At 41.1% G+C, this 22021-nt stretch overlaps 5 protein-coding genes across 5 annotated transcripts in view; 2 read left to right on the top strand and 3 right to left on the bottom strand.

Annotated features, from left to right (window-relative positions):
- Positions 1 to 15463, bottom strand: part of LOC108135080 (F-actin-monooxygenase Mical) — a 43598-nt gene extending 28135 nt beyond the window's left edge. The window contains 3 exon segments of the mRNA XM_017255646.2: positions 9990 to 10066; positions 14546 to 14572; positions 15352 to 15463. The gene's annotated coding sequence lies outside the window, so the exon portion shown is untranslated.
- A 283-nt stretch (positions 15464 to 15746) lies between these two features.
- On the top strand, positions 15747 to 17213 carry LOC108135168 (WD repeat-containing protein 61). The gene is made up of 5 exons (XM_017255792.2): positions 15747 to 15819; positions 15875 to 16169; positions 16296 to 16534; positions 16592 to 16779; positions 16901 to 17213. Exons 1-5 carry the CDS (start codon positions 15817 to 15819, stop codon positions 17172 to 17174), a joined length of 999 nt encoding a protein of 332 aa, XP_017111281.1. The 5' UTR covers positions 15747 to 15816; the 3' UTR covers positions 17175 to 17213.
- On the bottom strand, positions 17202 to 18143 carry LOC108135169 (protein NDUFAF4 homolog). The gene is made up of 4 exons (XM_017255793.2): positions 17879 to 18143; positions 17725 to 17816; positions 17417 to 17663; positions 17202 to 17358 (listed from the first exon to the last, which is right to left on the bottom strand). Exons 1-4 carry the CDS (start codon positions 18021 to 18023, stop codon positions 17231 to 17233), a joined length of 612 nt encoding a protein of 203 aa, XP_017111282.1. The 5' UTR covers positions 18024 to 18143; the 3' UTR covers positions 17202 to 17230.
- Positions 18144 to 18204: 61 nt separating this feature from the next.
- Positions 18205 to 20031, top strand: LOC108135158 (dimethyladenosine transferase 2, mitochondrial). Its single transcript, XM_017255780.2, has 4 exons — positions 18205 to 18757; positions 18812 to 18951; positions 19004 to 19320; positions 19375 to 20031. Exons 1-4 carry the CDS (start codon positions 18277 to 18279, stop codon positions 19799 to 19801), a joined length of 1365 nt encoding a protein of 454 aa, XP_017111269.1. The 5' UTR covers positions 18205 to 18276; the 3' UTR covers positions 19802 to 20031.
- On the bottom strand, positions 19936 to 21809 carry LOC108135159. Its single transcript, XM_017255781.2, has 3 exons — positions 21502 to 21809; positions 20557 to 20659; positions 19936 to 20482 (listed from the first exon to the last, which is right to left on the bottom strand). The coding sequence occupies exons 1-3, from the start codon at positions 21625 to 21627 to the stop codon at positions 20088 to 20090; spliced, it is 624 nt and encodes a 207-aa protein (XP_017111270.1). The 5' UTR covers positions 21628 to 21809; the 3' UTR covers positions 19936 to 20087.
- Positions 21810 to 22021: the final 212 nt, after the last annotated feature.

Raw genomic sequence — 22021 nt, 5'->3', positions numbered from 1 at the left:
AATACAAATTATGAGCTTTAATTTGGATTAGTCAAGATGGGAAGGCCTAGCAAATCAACTTTAATGCAAAATATGAGCCTTAAAATGGATTAGTCAAGATGGAAAAGCCTGGCTTATATTATATCATTAGAAAAGAAAAGATTTCTAGATTTAGGTTGTCAAAAGTTGGCATTGACTTTATGCGAAATTCAAGATACTCCTCTGAAGGATATTAAAAAACTAGGGGCAACAAAAGGTTTGCGTCTCCTTTTTGGCAGTTTTGGCAATTTTGGCGGCTGCCGTTTGGCGCTGCCTGCAATGAATGAAATTAAATGTTGCCAATGGGGATAGACGCGCAATGGAAAAATAAAAAAATAGCCAGAAATGCTAGCATGCAAACAATAACAACGGCCACATCACAACTCGTTTTGTTGTTAGCTGGTTTGGTTCGCTGGTTGCCGCAGCAGCCGTCAAAAGTTGCCAAACTTGGCCAAGTGTGCAATGGCAAGTGTTCAGTTATTTCTATAGTCGCCGCAGCAACAATAATAACAACAACCACGACCACGACAAGTGCAGCAAACTCTTGGCCAGGCTAAGGTGAAATATGATTGCAGGCTGGTTGGCCCCAAGTCTTGAGCCTTAAGGAAAACCAAGCCGACCAAAGACGTTGCCATGTTGCTGTTGTAGCGCTTTCACTAGTTGCGCCGCCGACTTTTCCCATATTGAAAACGTGGCTCTTAAAGTTGGCCTATAACTTGAAGCTTTGGCATGGCGTATTTCGGCCCAATAAACGAACATGTGCTGGTGGGCAAAAATTGTATACAATATGTTTTGCCACACCCGAATTGTTTTACAAATTTTAAACATAAATATGCAAATTTTTTGGCTTATCATGTTCATTAGTTTGATAGACATTTGACGAATATGAAAAGACGTTTACATAATCCAGGCGAAAAGTGAGAGGTAGAACTTTGCATTCTTGCCCTTTGAAAAGGTTCCCATTTGCGAACAAAATTTGTTAAATACTAACAACACACACGCGAGTCTTGTCGAAGTTTGTCGTCGGATTTTTTTTTTTTAAATCAGAAATATTAGAACAATAAAAGGTTAAAAATAATTATTATATCACCCTTATGTTTATCCACTGCAAATATTCATATTTTTACTGTAGAGCATCAAAAACAGTTTACAAAGCATAAAGTAGTCATACATAGATGAGCTCTACTTTCCGTTTCATTCTACGTTTATCTCTGTTTGCATTATACACTGGATGTGAGTAATATCCACTGGCTCTACTATTTCGCGAGATTTATCAGCTAGTTTAACCCGTTTAAAATACAGCAGCTGCAAGCTGGGTAGTCTATGGCACGCTATAAACCAAGCAAGCGAAAAACAAACAAAGCAAAGTATCTGGAGATGACCAATCTGAGATATGGCATCGCCCTGAGCATCAAAGATAGATAGGTGACCTGACCTTTAGCCGCACTGCGATGCAAGAGAAGCTGAAAACAAAAGAGAACCTGCAGCCACAATGCCGGCAGTTAATCATCGGTTATATCATTGACCTCCCGAGAGTTCGAGGCGGTGCTCCTCCTGCATAATCATCACAGCGCTCAGACAGACAGCCTCTGCCCCATTTTCTCCCCGCCACAGCATAATTAACATGTGAGCGATAAATGTAATTAGCGATTGCCTGCACTTAATTGCACTTTCATTGAGCAGAGTTCATTGCCGCAGCTCGGGGCTTTTGTGTCAAATGTTGGGCCGTGTCGAACACAATATTCAGTTTTCTTTTTTCGCCGCTCATCAAACTTTCTGGACCTCTTCACCCCGTAGCCGACCATTGAGTATCTGCGAGATACACAAAGGCAGAGCCAACAAACAAATGCACCTCGGAAAATAAACAAGCACACACATCGAGATCCACAGCCAACGCAGAGAGTTTGGGTCGTGTACTTTGTTTAAAAATAACAAGAAAATAAGAAAATGTATCTGCCAGCACTGCAGTTCTGCCATCCGAAAGATACGGGCCCACTCGATGCACACAGCTCACAGCTGGGTCTCCGCTTTTAGTGTAAACACTGCGTCTAAATAAACCCCATTCAAGGATGGGGCACTGCAGCTTCTTCAAAGCGTTTCTGACCTCAAACAAGTTCTAAAAACTTTTTTTTGTAGGGGCGTAAAGCAAATACAGTTTGTTTGAAAAGTTTAAGGAATACGAATACGGTTGGCTATTTCAAAGTGAATGACTTAATGCATTAAACTGGATTTGGTCTTAAAACCATATCTGTAAATTAAGCGAGTTTTTATAAAATGTTGACAGAAGATTTAATGGAGAGATATAAATCTAAAATCTTGAAATTAAATTTTACCAAACTCAATTGACCTTTTACACAGATAAATAGTTCAATCTTGAGTTTGCCTGGATACTGAACATTCTTTCAAAATTAAAATACGTTTCCGCTCGACACAAAGCATTGTAAATTCAGATATGACAGGATCACTTACACACGAGGAACTCGAGGCGATATTTTTAGTCCAAAAACGCAGAAAGTCGGCAAAGGCAAAGAATAAGCATAAGTGCCAAGGCCCTAGGTGGGAAATTGTAATTTTCACGCATCGTTCCCAGTACGATTTACTCCTGGCCACCTCGACGTTACCTGTCCCTGACTTTATGCTATTTGATGTCTCTTTGGGCGTGCGTGAAGTGCGGCTATTAGGAAAATGTGTCTCTTGCAAAGGCAATGCGCCTATTTTTAGTGCATTGGCACCGCCAACTTGCGGGTTGGCCATGAAAATGTATCTGCACCTGAGTTGGCTGCAGGTGTACCGGGTGGCTGGCGCACAGGTGAAAGTATTTAATTATGCGTCTGCCGCATGACAAATCTGTTGGTGTTGATGAATTGCCATTGCAATGCAAAACATCCTTGGCTAAATGTCGGCTTGGCAAGTGAATTCCCCATCGCATATGGCCAGCGGATGCGAAAACGCTCGGACAGGAAAGTGAGTACCCAAAATTGGACTCGTCGGGCTCGGATACTTGCGTTTTCATTGGAAAAGCGAGGCGATATCGCCATGTGTGGCAGTGGCAGGGGCGCTGATCGCAGTCCGATTACAAGGGGCGCAAACATTTATTGGTAATGAAAACAAACAAAGTGTCAAGTGGCCGGGATTTCGCCTTGCCAATCGCACTCGTATTTTAGCAAGTTGCGTGTTTATTTGTTTGCCAAACCTGTTTGTTGGCACACCCCTACCGCCACCCCCGTCATTACTATTTAGATATTAGTTTGCTCAGCAATTGGCACTTGCCTGCTATGAATATTCGATCATGAGAAAATGGGCTAGCAGATTTCGCTTCAAATTTCGCTTTTCACATTTTCTCGGACTTTTAGAGTGGGTTTGCTAAGCCAAGAAAAACATAGATTTCCCTTTTTCATTTATTATGCTTAAAATTTGCCAAGGCTCACCGATGACTTATACTTAATTGAGAGCATCATATAATTGCGAATGAGGTTGCTTATCTAATCGCTTCTTATTACAACGTTTTCCTTGGAATTGTCTTTAAATCTCAGCCGCACACCAGGCGTATGAGTAATATCAACAATTCATATTGCTGGGAGTTCTGCGATGACAACAGAATTGTGCATGTGCCAATTAATGCTTGCTATTAAGTCGCTAATTTGCCAAACGATTAGGTGATTATTTAACCAGGTACACTTAGAGAAAAAATGGCATGCCTATGTTTATAAAAAATAATAGTTGTTTTAAATACCAATCATATATATTTTATGAACAAAATTAATGTTTTCAGAAATTTGAAACTTTTTAATTTCTGGTTCATTTTTATTCAACGTGTACAACAGGGCGCATGAGCAATCGGCAGTCTGAAAAGATGAGCTGATGAAATACAATCTAAATCGAAAGCTAAATTAAACGAGCCAAATCAAACGATCAGTTTTAAAGTGCAACTGCAACTATTTTTACATTCAATTTTATTTATATTTTAGCATTTTTTGCTGCTGCAGGTATTTTGATTCGATTTCTTTGTCCGCTGGCATTTTCATTGCAACAGGCAACAGCAAGAGCAGAAGCAATAGCAAAAGCAACATCACCCGCAGCAGAAGCCGCCCAGCAATTGTTGAACGTTTCGAACATATTCGAGGCCTGTTGTTAGACAATTTCATTTGCAGTTTGTTTTAACGCGCAAATATTTGCACAATCCTCGGGCCGCTGCAATTGTTGCTGCGTTTGCCTCTGTTGCCGCTTTGCTATAGTTTCAGTTGCTGTTTCGGTCCTCTGAGCGCTAATTGAGTGAGCACACGACAGGCAGGCCGTCATTCAGTCAGTCATTCAGTCAGTCAGTGAGACGAACGAATAGAGGTACGGGCTGTCAAGCAGCTCTAGAGGAGAAATGAAAAACGCAGCGAGGTCTGGCAGAGATCTGGCCGAACCATATAATGTGGGGCATACATCGAACAGAGCTTCCCCCAGCGGCTCCACTTTTTGTTCATGCCTCGGGAAGCCCGAGGCATGCAACACGCCATAAACTTCAAGGAAGTTGCCCAAACGATCATCAGCAGCAGCCAAAGCAGCATGCGTTCCGAAAGGAATTTTGATTGCCCCACTGTAACTGATTCAATCCACACCCCCTGACCACTGGCCATAAAATTGTCATAAATTTAATCCGATAAAGTTTCATTTCATTTGGCGGGTCTGCCCGTCTAATCAGCAGCCTCATAATCCCCATCAGCATAACAGCTATCAATGCAGAGGAAAAAAAACTATTACTATATAAAAATTAGCAGGTCAAATACGTATTAACAATCTGTAACGAAGTTAATAAAACTTTGGTTTGCTGCTTGTTTATTATTTATATTACGTATATCTTTAAGCAGATAATTTTGATATTTTTATATCAAAATTGTAATCTTACAAAAATTATAGTTTTCACATAAACAACAAATTTATCAAAACGTCATGGTTATTTGTGTTTCTGTGCATTTTATGTTTTAGTGTGGTTATTGTTACTTTAGTATATACATGTATATTCCTCTGACAGTCCGCGGCACTTCCACTGCACATCAACGCACATTTTCCAAGTTTCTTTTTTTGGGTCAAACATATTTTTTTTTGTTCGTAAGACAGCCCAAAGTCAGTGAACTTTCGGTTTGATGAAATATTGAGGAAAGTTCTGTGTCTTGACAGAGTGATGGAACGCTGAACTGACTGATTGATGAGCGTTTTTCCACTTATCAAATTGGCTGCCATGAAAATGTTTTCATTTAAATAAAATCGCTTGAGAGTTAAATTGCGTAATTGATTTGCGAAGCTGAGCGCAACAAGTTTTGCCTGAAAACGAAATCGATAAATATTGCCGACTCTGTCTAACCCATCTCCCTCTCTCTTTCTCTCTCTCTCTCTCATTTTGTGAGTGCCTAAAGAATCTTGTTAGATGCCATGGCTCTCACTTAGCATTTGCAATTTGCTCAGGAATGCTGCTCTTTGTAGTGGCAAAGTTTCGCTTTCCAAATGCCTCGCATTACTCATACGACACGCTGTACAGTGTTGCAAGTTTGCGAGGAAGGTTAAGAAAAGAGTCTTCAAAGAGGAGTTGCAAAAATAAACTTTACTTTCGGTACCACAATTATAAGCTATGAACTTTTTGACATTACTCATACGACATGGTGTACAATGCTGCAAGTTTGAGTAAAAACAACTTCGCAAGAATGTTTCGAAACATTTTTAAATTAAATTTAACTTCCATTTTTAATTTTTTATTTTAAGGAAATTTTAATAAGTGCACCTGCTACACACTGTTAAATTATTACTATTTTATTACCTTTTTATGGTTATTTATATTTTGCTGTGCTCATTTTTGTCCCAATTTGTGGCAGCACGTGCTTCAGCTTAGCTTGATCTCTTTGCTTTTTATTTACCTTGGCCACTTGAGTTGTTTTTAATAAACTGTTAATAATGGTTAACTCTTGGCGCTTACCAGCCACCCACACACTCAGACACTGAGATACAAGACACCTGCCCACATTGGTCCATGAATTGTGCTGGATTCGGCAGTTTTTTGTTCGTCTGTCTTGCTGCTACTTTGTGGTCAATAAATGTGGCCATAATAAGCCTTGTTCGGGCGTGGGCGTGGCATTTATAGTATTCCATACAAGATTTACCATCGCGTGTGCTGACTTCTTAGTTATCGTGGAGTGTGTGTATGTGTGTGTGTTGGCGTGCCCTGGGCAATTTCGGTTTTTTCTCTCTTTTGTTTTTGCTATTTCAGTGCGATTCATTGACCAGATTCCATGACTCTGCACAATGTAAATGAAACAGTTGTTTGCAGTGGTTACTTGTGTTGCTACTTTTGTGGTGTTCGCCGGCGTAATTATGCGGCCAGAAAATCGTTGGCTGTCATTAGACGCACGAGTTGACCGTGAACCAGTGACGGTTTCACATTTTCAATTCTCTTTCGCTTTTGGTTATTGAATTTTATAAAAAAAAAAAGCCATTAAAAAGTGAATTAAATTAAAGTTAATAAAGAGTGGGAGTAATTTGGGCTAGCTAGAAAGTTTGCTTACAATTTGGAGATTTTTAAGGACTTGCTGTCAAACACCAATAACTTGAAATATAAAATTCGAATTAATTAATTTGCTAAAAATTGAAAAAGTTCACGTTCATACATATAAATTGAATCTAAATTGACCGAGGCACCAGAACTTAACGGAAATTGAATTTATGATTATAAAGACTCTTTCCAAATCCTCAAGAGAATAGAGGCCGGGACTAGGCCAGTATGTGGGTTTTTGGGGTGTGCTATTCGGTTCTCCCAGTTGCATTGCCAATATCCGCTGGCAATGCAATCAAGCAGCAAACAAAAGCAGAAAAAAAACAATACAGAAACATTAGAATCCATTGACTGACTTACTGACTGGGCGAATGAATGAATGAATTAGTGACGAATGGCGAGCGAGCTGCGTGGATCGATTCACGCTCGACCGACATACTTCCGCTGCTGGGCAGAAAGCTAACGAATGATAACTGTGCCATGTTTTCCACTGGGGGTTAAGTGCAAACGTCATAAACTCAATTTCTACGACTCCCGTCCCTGGATCCCCGATGCTCTTTAACAGTACCTCGCTGTGTGTACAATGTACATAGTTTAGTTACCTTTCGAAAAGACAAAGCTTCGAGCAAAGCAGAGTCGGACCAAAACAAAAAGTGATTCATGCGCAACCAGAATAACCGAAAGAGACGGGTAGACTCATAAAGAGAGAGAGGAATAAACTTGTTTCGTAGGCCCAACACGCGGCAGCGAAGCATCCAAAGATGGGAAACGCTAACTATAGGGAGAACTTTCTCGGGGAACAACACACACGAAAAAATAGAACCAAATAATAAGTTCTTTAGAAAATTGTACTATGTCTGAATCTCATAGATCAATATCATTCAACGGATTTTAAAGATATCTTTGACTGGGAACATTTGATAAATTCAAAACCAAATCCAAGGTTTCTAGTATCAATTTAGTTTCTTTAACATGAAAATTTATATTTGATCAAATAAGCGAAGATCAAGTTATTTTCATTAAAAATAACAGACCCAATCGATCATTAAATTTTGTTCGGTGCATTCAGCTTCGGGGCTTACTCTCCTTAACGGAACCCAAATCGATCCGCCCTTCTGCCATCCTTAATTGCATTGACACGCCCCGTTTATTGGACTGTGGTTGCCTGGCCCCGACTTTCCAATTGATCCGATTGATAATTGGATTTGCGTTTGCCGATTGGAAAAACGAAGCGGCGGCGGCGGCAGCACCAAAAGAAAATACCTTTCGAAACCGACTCCAGCACCTTATATGAATCGGAGAGTCGATTCGTGATCAATCAGCTGATTCATTAGCCCCAATTTAGTTGGTCAAGGTTTGGCCGCTCCAAATGCGAACGTGCTTATCGCATCAACACCTTCCGCAGTTCGATTTCCAATCGCAAATTGTTATCAGCGCCGCTTGATTTCAATAAGCGACTAATGACAGTGGGACGGACCGCAGGCCTTATAAGGCAAAGGAACCCCTATACGAGCTGCGTATATTTGTAATTGGCGCCGATCATTAATTTAAACTACACATGTTATAGATAAGGAAATGGTATTCGCTGAATCGCGTTCGCCTTGTTGTTTATTTTCGCAGGTGATAATAGATTTGTTTGTTTTACATTGTTTAAAAATTTTAATTGTCGAGGTACATACAAGGAAACCGTAAAGAACAAGGGAAACTTTTAAATGTGGCTCCAATATAAATTTGTTTGAAAATTGTAAATCGTAAATAGTTTTGACCATGGTTTTACTTGCCATGACTGCATTGATAAGTTCACAAAAAACACGTTAAGAAAAAAATTCGCAATTGATTTCAATCTATCAGTAAAACAATATTCAATATGTTTAAAATTATAAATCATCAAGTTTTTGCAGATAAAATTGATTTTAAATTGCTCCAGCCGCAAACCAAAGTCAGCTCATTATACAAAATAATTGACGGATTGGTGCGAGTTACATATTAAATCAGCCAACCAGTTCGCCTCAAGCTTAAGCATAACAAAACGGGGAATACATAGAGCTACCTGAACCATAGAATTTCCACAGTATGGCAATAAACCGGGCAAGTCTATGGAAACATCAATATTTTTTGTGGCCGGGACCTTTGGTCGTAAATAGTTTAGAACGCATAAACATGTCAGATTTGTGTGTATGTTGTTTGGTTTGTTGTTGGAGAGCTCAGCACACAGTTCAATAAACCCACCACGAAGCTAATTACAATCCCCGGCAATAAAAACAGCAGCAGCGACTAAAACTTAAATTTAACTACAAAATAATATGTAAAAACACTAAAATAGTTTTTTTTTGTGACAAATTGTAGAATTAATTGCACATAAAAGAGCCACAAAAGCTGATGTGGAAAGAGAGATCGAGCCAGGGAGAACTCTCTCTAGATCGCTTTGCGTAATTAAAAATATAAATGAAATGGCAATTGAAGAGCCGAAATACAAATGCCCCATGCAATCAGCTTTCTTCACGCTAAAATTAGCAGACGCCGAAAAAAAACGAAAGAAGAAAGGGGCTGCGCGGCTGCGAGTAGAATAAATTTTACACAAATTTTCCACCGATGAAAGTTGCCTCTTTCATTATTTTTCGGCTCGTGTTTATCGAATATGTTAGAGATGTTTAGATTTTCATTTCTTGTTAGGAATTCCTTTTTCCCCGCGACTCGCCAACCGTGGAAAGTGGGTGGGCTGTGGGTGGTGCCCCAATCAATTTGAACAAATTGAAAAACTGCAGCTAGAAATTGAAACTGAAACTGTCAAAGCCAAATGCTGCAAGATAATTAAAAATAGTTCTTGCCCGGTTTCGATTTCGAATCTCGATTCTTGACGATTGCCCATTCCCCCAATTCGATTTTATTATTGGCCCAATAAACTTTGCCCTTTTCAAGTTGGCCACTGGCCAATAACGGACGACTTTTCATTGGGTGTTGAGCAGCATTTGCCAATTAAAAATGCATGAGGCAGGGTAATGAGGTAGTCGAGGTGACTGGCCAAGATTGATAGCCAAGTGCAGGTGGGCACAACTTAGAGTATCCAGGTGCGATTGGCCGGAAAGTGTTGGCCAATTATTGCTTTGATCAATCAATCAAAATATCCGTCAGCGAAAACGGAAGTTATCTAGGAATATTTAAAACTTGCAATATCTAAATTTTTTGCTTATTTTAACTGTTTGGCCTCTATAAATCAATTCTATATACTACAGTTGCATTGCAGTCTGATAGAGCTGTTTACCTCCTTATCTAATCTACCTAAATATATCGCCTGCCATGGTTAAAGCCAAAAATGAAGGCAACTCTTGTCCAACAGCAATTATCAGTCATTAAATGTGGGGCTCTTAGTCACTGACATATGCCAATCTACACTAATACGCATATGAATTTAATTTATAATTATACATTTCGAACAACTCACCTTAGCAAGCTATTTTGCTGGCCGAAAACATTTGTGGCGGGAAGGCGAAGAATATGATTTGTTATCGTTTTGGTTCACTGAAAACAGAAACAGGAAAAACGTATTGATTAGTTTTAAACTAATTAGCACTTGGTTAAAAATATAATAAATAAACATCATTAATAATAACAAAAAAAACATAAGATTTTTTTCCTGATAACAAACTACAGTACAATTAAAAAGATCCTCAACGGTTTAGAAATATTTATTTGAATAAAATATAACTTGAAATTTTTTCAAGTGGAAAAGTATTTTTTCTCAAACCTTAGATTTGTGCTCTCAGTCATGGCCAAAATACGTAATCTCTCGATCTCTGACGGTTGTGCATAATTAAGGAAAGTGAATCATGTGGTTGGGACTAAACTACCACAAATATATTACTTTAAAATTGAACAAACTTATAGATACAAATGTATCTGTAAGCAACGAGAGTTTCCAAGAACATTCCCGCTTTTGTTTTAGACGGCAGCACATCCGGCGACTGTCGAATTTGTGAATGTGCTAATGACATGAGCTCCATTTAGAAATATCTGTTTATGTTTACTGGCCAATATGACCCCTCCAATTCCCTCGGTGCCATCAAACATTGTCGCCTGTCAGCACATTGAATTTGCATTGAAGAGCCAATGTTTTGTTCACTGCCATTAATTGGCCTTCGCTTTGACTCCGGGGTAGAGCATGCAAATGCAATTTGTTTGGATGATTTCAATTGAGAAATTGCAAGCCATCCGGATGACTGTTTGGCTGTTTGCATGGAGATTCAAATCAATAAATCGCGAAAAGTGTTTAGTCAATAAAACACTTGCAGTTCCCACAGCAAAAATGACAAGGGCACAAAGAGCACTTAAGGTTTAGTTAGCTTTTACGTTTGTAAGTTAAAAAATTTCGGTTTTAAATGTATTATTTTCTTTAAAATAAGTGCAAACAATTGGAAAAGGGAGAAAAATTTCGTTCACACCTTGTCGAAAGCCTAACGAACTCAATTTATAGCATGACCTCATCACAAATTCTTTGAATTAGGACACGAAATTCAAGGAACCCTGCCCTACACGGAGTTGTATTGCTTCGGGATAATCCCCAATGCTTGCCCCATTTGAAGGTAAACTTCTTGGGAAATTGAAAAACTTCTAGTTTGAAATATAGCGCAGCTTTTGTAAACATATGTGTTTACGGCAAACCCCTAGAAATGGAAGAATAAATAAGTCGAGGCGGCGAGTGCGCCGTGCTAGAAGCTGTCGAAGCGTAAAAACTTAATCATATTAAGAGCTCGCAAGCCGGCTCCTAAACTTGGTCTAGCAAGCAAAGGGCTGATTAAATGATAGATGGATGAATGAAACGAACAGGTGAGTGGCTGAGTGAATAAACCGAGTGGGTAAATGAGCAAAGTTAATGCCTGACTGGCTGAAAACTGGAAAATCGAGGCTCGCATTAACAACCCAAACACCGGCACAAAGGCGGGCGTAACAAGAGTAGCATGTTGTAGTTGTCTCAAATGAATTATAGACAAGCGAATTCTTATTCATCGGAGCAGCGAACTTTTGCAGTGTGAAAATGCGCAAATAACAAAGCAACACATTACAACAAAGGAGCTCACCCACTTGGGTCATGGTCATCGTGATGACAGAGCTGTCTGTCAGCTTTTTAATTAATAATGGAACTCCTCCTGCCCGAAAAAAAAGAAAAATAGTAAGAGGGAGAAAGAAGAACAACGAAGACAATAAAAAGTATTGAAAACGAAATGTGGACACTTTGATGATGTATTTTTGATAAATTGTGAAAGTGCCTGGCCCAGACGACAGCTAATTGACGCCCAAAAACTCCCCATCTCCCATCTCCCACCGACCAAACCCATTTTCCCAACAACGCGGCATATGTTATTAAAGTGGCGATAAAAATGCGATTAATAAACACACAAAAGCCTATCACGTGAAAGGCCAACAAACAAAACAAAAAAAAACACACACATAAACAGCAAATGCAAAAAAAAGAAATCGTATAGGCGAAGAAAAGCTGAATGCTGAACTCTGCCTTCTGCAAAAGATAAACAATTTTACGCGCTCTCTTTGACTTCAAAAGAGCTTCGTCGATAGCGGGTCTAACTGAAATAGAAGTAAAAGTACGTGTAAAAAAAAACTTGCCCTTGGCCGCAACTTTATCTAATTTGTCTGATATTTTATCAGTGTCTCAACACACTGGACAATATCAATTTCCCATTTATGGGTTAATGGGGGAGAAAGACAGATAGGGGAGTTCCTCGGGTTTCGTGTTCAAAAGGAGTAATGTTTAATGGTTTTTCAAGTGCTTCTCCAATGAGGAAGACCCTGCATTCCTTGCCCTTTCGTTTGCAATTGTTAACACATTGCGGTCATAAAACTGCACTTTATGGCATTCCACAAACAAAGGTCAACTGCGTTGCAGTTGGTTTAAGTGCTGCGTAGGGGTTTCAAAAATGGGAGTGTTGTAAAGTGTTTGTTGTTGAACACCGTAATGATTCATAACAGAAACCAATGATAAATTATTAAATTACAGAATACTCTAATGAATGAAAGTGACATTTCGCGCCAACAGAGATTACTTATATCTTCCTGATCCCACATTTTTGTAAAAAACCAGTTACAACATATGCTAATGACCATTGCTATAACCATCAACCCAAACGCCATTAACGCCTCTTGAGAACCAAAGTCCATAAATACGGCCCCAAAGCGAAACAGCTAATGAAAATATTTCACACAAAGCACACACATAACAAATGTCACACTTTACACGTGCCCCTTAAAAAACAAGGCCCCAATTAGAGCCCTAATTAGATGCTTCCCTGGGCTAAGTCTGAAAATAACAGCTCGAGGAAATGACAAAAGACACACACTTAAACCATTTTCTTAAAAATAGAAGTGGACTGCCTACTATCTTATCTTTGGATTTAAATACTATTTGGACTCTGTGATCGGGCCAGAAATATTTATGCAGTCAAGCAAAAAGTTAAGGGCGGCATTTGCTTTCTACTGGAATCCAAAGAGTGCTTTTCCATTGTTCTGGTGCTTTTGCCAGTGCAATGTCATGACTTGACGCCATCGTCTTGGTCTTTTCTTGGTCGCTTTGATTGGTGTAAAGAAATGGCCCCGGCAGCAGAACGCGATCTTGCGAGTCAATGCTCCTACATTCTGATGGGGTTCAACGAATGGCGATTATTCCGGCGATATTGTTATCAGAGGACGTTCGTGCGACTCTCTTCGTAAATTCCATCAAGCCTCTTGGGAGTCAATTCCCTTTTAAGGACTGGATTGCCCGTACAATAGAACATAACTTTACAAAAAAAAAAAGTTACAAATTAAGAATGCATTTTCTTTGATAAGAAGTTAAGATATAGAAAAAACAGCAGAGATATAAAGGTTGTACAAGAATTGGAAATCACCAAGTGCAGTCAAACTGGGACCAATTAATCGTAAACCGAAACCGATCGTTTTAAAATAACTTTGTTGTGTTCGCCAATAAATAAATCCAACTTTTACCCATTTGATTCGCTTGGCAGATGGAAGTTTCTTGTAATTTCTTTGAAATAATGTCAAGGTTGATGCATCCAATCTTTGTGACCGCTTTTTGCTGGCGCGACAATAATTTTCCCTGCCAGCCGCTTTCTTGCTTGGCTCTCATTTTTTTGGAAAACTTCGGTGCCCCCCGCCCCCTGACACGCCCCTTGCAATGATGTCATATCACACAGTCTCAAATTGCTCCAATTTCGCCCCTTGCTTTTGACTTTGTCACGCTTTTCCCAGCGAGCGCTTTTCCACACTTGACTTCGCAATTCCCCCGATCTCAGCGCCGCTTTTCCCACCTCAACTAATAACTTTGGTTTTTCATCCATTTTCCGAGTGCATTTCGCATGGGCTTTGGCTTTTTCCGCTTTTTCCACTGTTTCATTTTCTTTTTGCGCCTGCCCTGGATTTCCATTTTGTCGTACTTGGTTTTTGCGCCGGTTTTTCTGGCCGATTGTGAAAAGTTGTGCACTAATGGCAGCTGTGAAATGCATTTATGTTTATGGTCTAGTTTTTCCATTCTTTTTTTGTTTGGGCGCTTCTCGAGCACCTCTTAAGGGTAAACATTTATTCTAATCCTCCAGTCACATTAGTGCGAAGGCTAAGAGCAACCGTGATGGGTTGGCAGAAAAACTATGGATAGAAAACTGAGCTTAGGAGGATTTTTGAACTTTTTGACTGCACATTTTTTTTGTATAACAAATTATTTTAAAATTTAAGACATAAGGACATTGAGACCACTTCCAAAACGGCAAACAAAGCAATATATTACAATTCGAAATTTTTTAAAACTAAGTTCAAAATTATCAACTTTGAAGCATAAAAACTAGCAATTTCTGAGCGCATGAATACAAAGCTCTAGAACTATTTCTTCTGCCATATGTGAGATAAATTAACATAAAATTTAGATACGATTACATAAACATGCAAATATCCTGGGCACTATAATACACCATTATTGATCATCGTCTTAAAACTCACCTTGATAATTTACAGACTAAACTGGAACTGTTTGATTTATTCAAAGGGGTTTGCATATATCATTTTGGAAACGGCAAATTGCGATTATAATCGAAAAAAACAAGAGGAAGAGAAGAAGAATAAGAGGAAAGACGATATTAGAGAGATAAAGTTGCACGCGAAAACCGGTTGCCGTTATTGTTTACACCAAATCGGAAACGAAGTTGTGGGGGCAGGCGCGAATATAGATGTCTTTTGGAGAGAAGAGGAGAAACTGGGTGGAAGACAGGGGTGGGGGGAATGTGAAAATGGGAATCAATAAAACAAACACACCACGAAAAACTCATGGAAAGTGCAGCGCATATGTACATATGTGTATTTCTCTGTTTTATTTCGGTTTAGTGCACAAATAGCCGAGTCCTGCTGCCTCAGAAATGAATCATTCGCTTTTCGATTTCGTCAAAAGATATGATATGGGAGATAAATAATTTGCTGCTGCACAACCACACATTCGACATACACCCGCCCCCACGCACACATACGCGCAAACGAGGCTTTACTGTGAATGTTTATTAATATATTCCAGACACGCGGATCCATAGAGGAAAATACATATTCGATTCACGGCGGCGGCGACAGCGGAAAAAAGAGAGAACCCAACTGAAATACAGAACACGCGTTGGTCCGTTTCTTTGTTTTTGGTTTTTTGGTATCGGCGGCGGAGTCCTATGCACTAAATCCACATTATATAACCGCACTGGTAGATCCGAGCATTGTCGCACTGTGGGGCAGACTCTATGGTACCACTTGAAACACCCGTCACTTACACTTTTTCGCCAGTCGCTTAGATTTCGCGTCCGAGTCGTTTGATGATTTGTTTTTTAAAACGCGACGTTCGTTCCTCGGTAGTCGACGGGTGGAAACAGTGTGACCACCTCCGGGCCGAGGCAAGATACCATCAGAGTGGCCGTAGCGGAAGAATGGGGTTATGCCAGGTTGTAAAATATACCAAAGTCTATATTTGGTTTTAAATTCAATTAAACAAGTTGAGATAAAATTAAGGTGAATTTAGTTTTGTTTAATAATCATTAATTATTATAAATATTAATTATATATGGGCATTGATATTTCTGTGGATAAATATTTCAAGAGAGCAGTTAAAGTTTTGTTTTCACCTACTCTAATCTTTCCCAACACTATTTTCATTACTGTTATCGATAGCCGCGCTAGTTCTCCCATCTCTTTTGAGCACTCTTTCCGAAAATAAATATTTTTCCGGCTTTTTCTTTGGAATGGTAAGTTTACATAGAATCAAATGTGGCATTTCCTCAACGCACAATTCTCCGTCAGTTTTCGCTGCTGCACAAGGAGGAAAACGCGCACGACAATGCGCTGTGGGCCTGCACCTGGGGCCGCGACACTGCCGATCCGGATCCGGATGATGCTGGCACGGAGCCGGAGGAGGAGAATCCCTTCGATTTCGACAAGAAGGAGGCGCGTCCTAAGGATTTCATAGTCACCGGAGGCCTGGACGACTTGGTGAAGGTGTGGGATCTGCGGGAGGACAACACCTTAAAGCTCCGCCACCAGTTAAAAGGACATGCCTTGGGTGTCGTGTCCGTGGCCGTCAGTTCCGATGGACAGAGTAAGTTTTAAGATTTCTTAATTAACAGCATTAGTATTCGATCTGTTGGTCGATTGTCATTTTATATATTCAATAGAATCCTTTTTAAAATAAAATCGCTTTTAAACAAACTCTTCCTTCTTTTAGCAATTGCGAGCAGTTCGCTGGATTCCAGTATGTGTTTGTGGGATGCCCGATCCGGCGATAAGAAACACCTGCTTACCTTTGGTCCCGTTGATCTCTGGACGGTTGGATTCTCGCCCTGCAACAAATACGTGATATCTGGATTAAATGACGGCAAAATCTCCATGTACAGCGTGGAAACGGGGAAGGCGGAGCAGACACTAGATGCGCAGAATGGCAAATACACACTGAGCATTGCCTATGTAAGATTTACCTGATCAAAACCCAATCTGTTTAGGCTTTACAGTGTATCATTGCAGAGCCCTGATGGCAAGTACATAGCCAGTGGAGCCATCGATGGCATTATTACCATCTTTGACGTGGCAGCGGGCAAGGTGGTGCAAACTCTGGAGGGCCATGCGATGCCCGTTCGCAGCCTTTGCTTCTCACCCAATTCCCAGATGCTGCTCACAGGTTCCGATGATGGTCACATGAAGCTTTATGATGTGTAAGTAAATCTTAGTCTTAATCCCGAAAGTATTTTAAGCAAAAATGTTTTAAAAAGCCAAAGAAAGTTAAAGTTGTAAAGCCCTATTAGTTACTAATGATATCATACTATTCTTCCACAGGACCCACTCGGATGTCGTGGGCACCCTTTCTGGCCACGCCTCTTGGGTGCTGTGTGTGTCCTTCTCGGAGGACGGCAAGCACTTCGCCAGCTCTTCCAGCGATCGCACCGTGAAAGTGTGGGACACCTCCGAACGCAAGTGCCTTCACACGTTCGCGGAACACTCGGACCAGGTGTGGGGCGTACGTTATAGTCCTGGCAACGACAAGGTGGCCTCCGCCTCCGAGGACAAATCCCTGAACATATACTTCTGTCCGCCCAATGCGATTGTGTGATTCTCGTTTCGTACAATAAAGCGTAGGTTTAAAACAAAATAACAAGAGTGCTTTATTTACGGATTACCCTCCGGGTTGGATTTAACCCTCAGAAGAGGCTGCGTAGCTTGTGTCAGCAACGTGTCCTTGTACTTCTGATCGGGTATGTACATATTAAACGTTTTAAAGTAGTGAAGGATGTTTTCTGTAAGAGAAAAGCTTAGTTTGGGATGTTTGGGGGCTATCTTTCCAGGTTATCTCACCAACAAGCGGCTCCTTAAGCTTGTATTCATTGGCTATCTTCCTGGCCGGCCAGGATTCCGGATCCAACTGGTGGTCATTGATGAACTTGAGCGCTTGCCGAAGCGTGCAGTGCCCGGGGGTGATGCGCGTGGGCTCCAAATATCCGTATTCGAAATCATCCGGCGTTTTACGCTCCAGGGGCAGAGCTCTCTTCTCCGCCTGATCCGCTGCAGTCTCCGCAGCCTGGCGGTCTTGGACCCGCTTGATCTAGGGAATTTAGAATACAGATCAGTATTTGTCCACATAGCTCCCACTAGCCTTAACCCACAAATCGATCCTGCGAGGTTACATAAACGTCTTTCAATCGCCCGTCCAAGCTGGAGTCCTTCAGGTTCAGCTTGTCCACGAACTTGGGATCCACTGTAGGGGGTAGAGCATTAAAGAGTGTTGAAGAATCCTTTGTTTTCTCACAGTCCACTCACATTCCAAGGTACGTTCCATGTCCCTCAAATTGGAGTCGAACTTGGGCGCCGGTGTGGGTTTCTCGCGTTCCAGGATGCGATGGGCGCGATTCTCGGCATTGAAGCGATTGGCACGGCGGGCCACCATGGAAAGGACCTGACCCATGCCAAAAGTAGGTTAAGTTTTATTTACTTCGCTTAAAATTCACTTGAAATCGTGGAAACCGAAAATAATTTGCTCCGTAAACATAACCAAAAAAGTGTTGGATAGTGTTTAAAAGCGGCCAGCTGTGATTTGTTTTTGTAACAGCTGTTTGAACCTCTATCGGCTAGTGTTGTTAAGAACATGCACAACTGTTGCATGTAAACAAACGTAAAGAACACTTTATTTTGGATTTGTTTTTTTAAGATCTTGAGAAATGCTGCCCCTACGATGCAGTTGGTCTCTGGCCAGGGCCAACTATAGCACCAAGGCCAGAAAAGAGCTGGTGGCCCGCTACAGCGACGAATTCCCAGAGAAGCTACTCACCCGGAAGCACAAGATTTCGCCTCACATGTATGTGGCGAATGCGGAGGCTGCCCAAAGGATTGGCCAGCATCTGGAGCCCCACTTCCAGAGCTCCGGTTGTGACACTGTCATGGAACTGAATTCCGGAGCGGGACACTTCACCCGGCAACTGTTGGACAGGGAATCCCAGTTCCGGCGCATAATCCTGCTCGAAAGCATGGATCACTTTATGCCCAGACTTCAGGAGCTACATACACTTTATCCGGAGCGCGTAAAGGTGCGCCAAGGGGATTTTGTGAACCTATGGAAGTTGGTGTACATGGACAAAATGGATGGTGGCACCAGGGTGGCGGATCTGCTTAATGATGTGCCACAGAAAGCCTTCAAGGATGGTGAGCTGATACAATATAATCATTTAAAACGATTTTAAATCTCTGTTCCCGCAGATAACAATATGCTAGTTTTTGGCGCTGTGGGCTCGTATCCATTCTTCAAGCATTTGATCAACTCGCTCATCTTCCAGACCAGTCTTTTCAATCTCGGTCGCTGCGAGATGATCCTCGTCATGCCGCCACCCATTTACATAGTAAATAGTCAAATGATTTTCTTTGGCATCATTTTTACTCAACATTTTTCAGCACCTTACCTGCAACAATGAGATTGGTTACCTTATCTACCGTTCGACCAGCGTGCTCTTCCAAATCCTCTTTGAGCATCAGTTTATTGCCAAGGTGCCGCGCGAGGATTTCCTCCCCCATCAGACGGTATATAGTCCCACCAAGGGTAGCAAATTGGGAAAGGTGCGGTCCATCAATCCGGAGTATATGTATCTGGTGAAGTTTTCACCGCGCCGAAATCTTCACGAGCTTTGTCAGTCTCAGGATCTTCCCGCCCTCTGGTTTTTTATAAAGCAGAACTTTGTGAGCCGCCGAAACAGGATAATCCCCAATCTAGAGTAGGTAAGCAAAGTCAACCTTCGAGTTTTTAATTTATCATTTTATTTGTGCAGGAAATGGGTGCCCGGCTGTGGACCTCGGCTGATCATCAATCCGCACGCGTCCGAGCCCGTGACGCCTACTTATCCAGATGAGTTGCCCAAGAAACTGCCTCAGTACTCCTGTCAAAGTACGACGATGAGCACCAGGGACTACTATCCAGGTATCAACATTTACACCCAGTTCGGAGATCTCCGGCCCAGCCAAATGCTGACGCTCTTCAGCCAGTTCCGTCAATGGCCGGAGTACGGCGAGAGCTCGTTCCTCGCCTCGCTTGAGAACGCGCTGCTGAAGCTGGAGACTGCCAATGAAGAACCAAACCTGGAGGACGGCGTCACGCTGCCAGAGGAGGATGATGTCGAAGCGGACGAGATGCTCGAAGAAGAAAGCCCCGAACCTGCAACTACTCCGACTAAGGGCCGGAAAAAAGCTAGTTCCTAGTTTTCGGTAGTAGATAAGCTACCTGAAATTCATCACTTGGGAAATGAGATAGCTTACGTTTTGGTTAATTCTTGAATTTACTTCTTAAAGTACTGTTAGCTGTTGTATAAAACATTAATTTAAATACAAGAAAATCGCCATAAAATGAGTCTTTAATCCAAAACCCATATTGTACCTGTTGTAAACATTGAACAAATTAAAATTCTTTCACTGGAATCTACAGCACCGAACAGAACACAATACGTAAACTTATTCGTTAACCATTTAAATATCCTGCTGAAATCCTTTAGGCGCACTTTCCTTGGGCCAAAAGGCGACTGCCGCGGGAGCACTTCTCAGCCAGCTCGATGTAGTACTCCGGCGGAGCCTGCGTCTCCGGGGTGTCTGATAAGCGGGTCTCCAGTTGCACGGACAGCTTAACACAGTCCACCATCAGGTTGATGGGATTTACGCCCAGCACGAAGGTTGCCTCCTTACGGGGGCACGGGTTCTCCTCGTTCTTGGTATTGCCGAACTTGTAGCAGGTGTCGCGGATCATGAAGTGCCCGTCCTGGTTGCACGGATTGCGTACGCACTCCGGGATGATTTTCTCCTTGTAGAGCACCAGCATCTGGCCGGGCTCACAGGGTCCCTGCCTGAAGGCCGGATAGCAGCCGTCGGTCTCTGGGTAATACAGTGTGGCTGTGGAAGGGGAAGTACCCGAACCCATGTTATTATTATGTCATCACATCGGTAGCTCCATTATGACTGCTCACCTGGCGCGCAGTCGCAGACCCAATCGTTTTGCTTCTGCTGGTCCCCCGGATAAAGAAGCTGGTGCTTGGGGCATCGGGCTGGGGAATAAAGTGGCTTGCGACCCTGGAGAAGAAATCGGAGGGGGTTACGATGAGGTCTAATTGATTATTGCCAAGGCGTTCGCCGTACCCTAACAAAGAGTCCAATAAATTTGTTATACTGTTTTAAAAGATTTTTTTCAATTAAACTGGGTTATTTTTTTTTAATCTGAAGTGCTTTTGCAATACAAAACATTTATGTTCTTTAATGCTTCATAATTTCTTTAGAGTATTAAATTAAAGAATTTCAATACTTCTATTTTGCATACTAAACTGTAAAATGTTGACTATTTAAATATTACCTGTATACTACTAATGTGAAACTGATAACATTTGATCTCATTTTAGGTTTCTTTAAAGTTTTTGGAAATCTTTACTCGTTGTTTTTCAAGAACTTAAATCTAATTAAAAAAACAACAAAAAATTTACAGAAACTTTTATATTTATAGCCATTTCAAGAACTGTATCCCGCATAAATATTTTGTTCTGGTTTTATATTTATTTGGAAATCTTTATTTCCCGATTTTTGGAAATTTTAAATGTAAGTTAACTTGAATTAAAAAAAAAAGCCATAATATACATACGACAAATTGTTTTCATTGAAATGGAATTTCCCGCCAAGGGAATACAATTATAAAAACCTGTTTTTCCAAATACTTAATAAAAAAAAAACTTTTTTAGTTTGCATAAAATGAAACATCTTCCCTTTATTCCCAAGTGGAATATACTAGTCGGTCTTAGTTTAATTGGAAAGGGTCTACAGCGATTGGCTCTACTCAGTTGGAATTCTTCTCTCCCGTTTCGGATTTTCTTATCACGGCCCAAAACTCGGACTGTCGGATCGGTCCGTTTCTGGCTGCAGCTTACCGCAAGGTTGGCCTTCTTCTTATCAATGTCTTGATCCTCGACAAAGGCGATTTGGGCGCGTGCCACTTTCCCAATAATCGCAAAAAGCACGGCGATCAGCAAAAGTCGCGGATTTATATTGATCATTGTTCGAACTCTCTTTCTCTCTCTCGCTCTGTTTTGATTAACGGGTATGCAAAATCGACGATGCCGACGCTTTACAAGATAACACAACGCAACTTTCCTCGGTTTCACTTTTCACATCCGCTCACTACCAAATGTGGCGAACATCGGTTTCAGACTGTTCAGATCCGCTCTTATAAGCTTCCGATCCGGTCCCAAGCCCGCTCTGGCTAGTGATGCAAACAGATCGATGCTGAATGGTACCTATCGATTCATTTACATTAAAGCTCCAATATTTCAGATTGGATTTAATCAAGGATATAAATGTATTGAAGTTAGACTATTATAACTCAAACAGCCATCCGTAAAAAAATAGTTTTAGTTATAGAAATTAAACTGTAACATTATTATGTGTAAT

This window comes from Drosophila elegans, unplaced genomic scaffold, assembly GCF_018152505.1.
Source record: "Drosophila elegans isolate 14027-0461.03 unplaced genomic scaffold, ASM1815250v1 contig_476, whole genome shotgun sequence".
NCBI classification, from domain to species: Eukaryota; Metazoa; Arthropoda; class Insecta; order Diptera; family Drosophilidae; genus Drosophila; species Drosophila elegans.
Note: the sequence above shows the minus strand (reverse complement) of the source record. Positions and strands in the feature narration are given on the sequence as shown.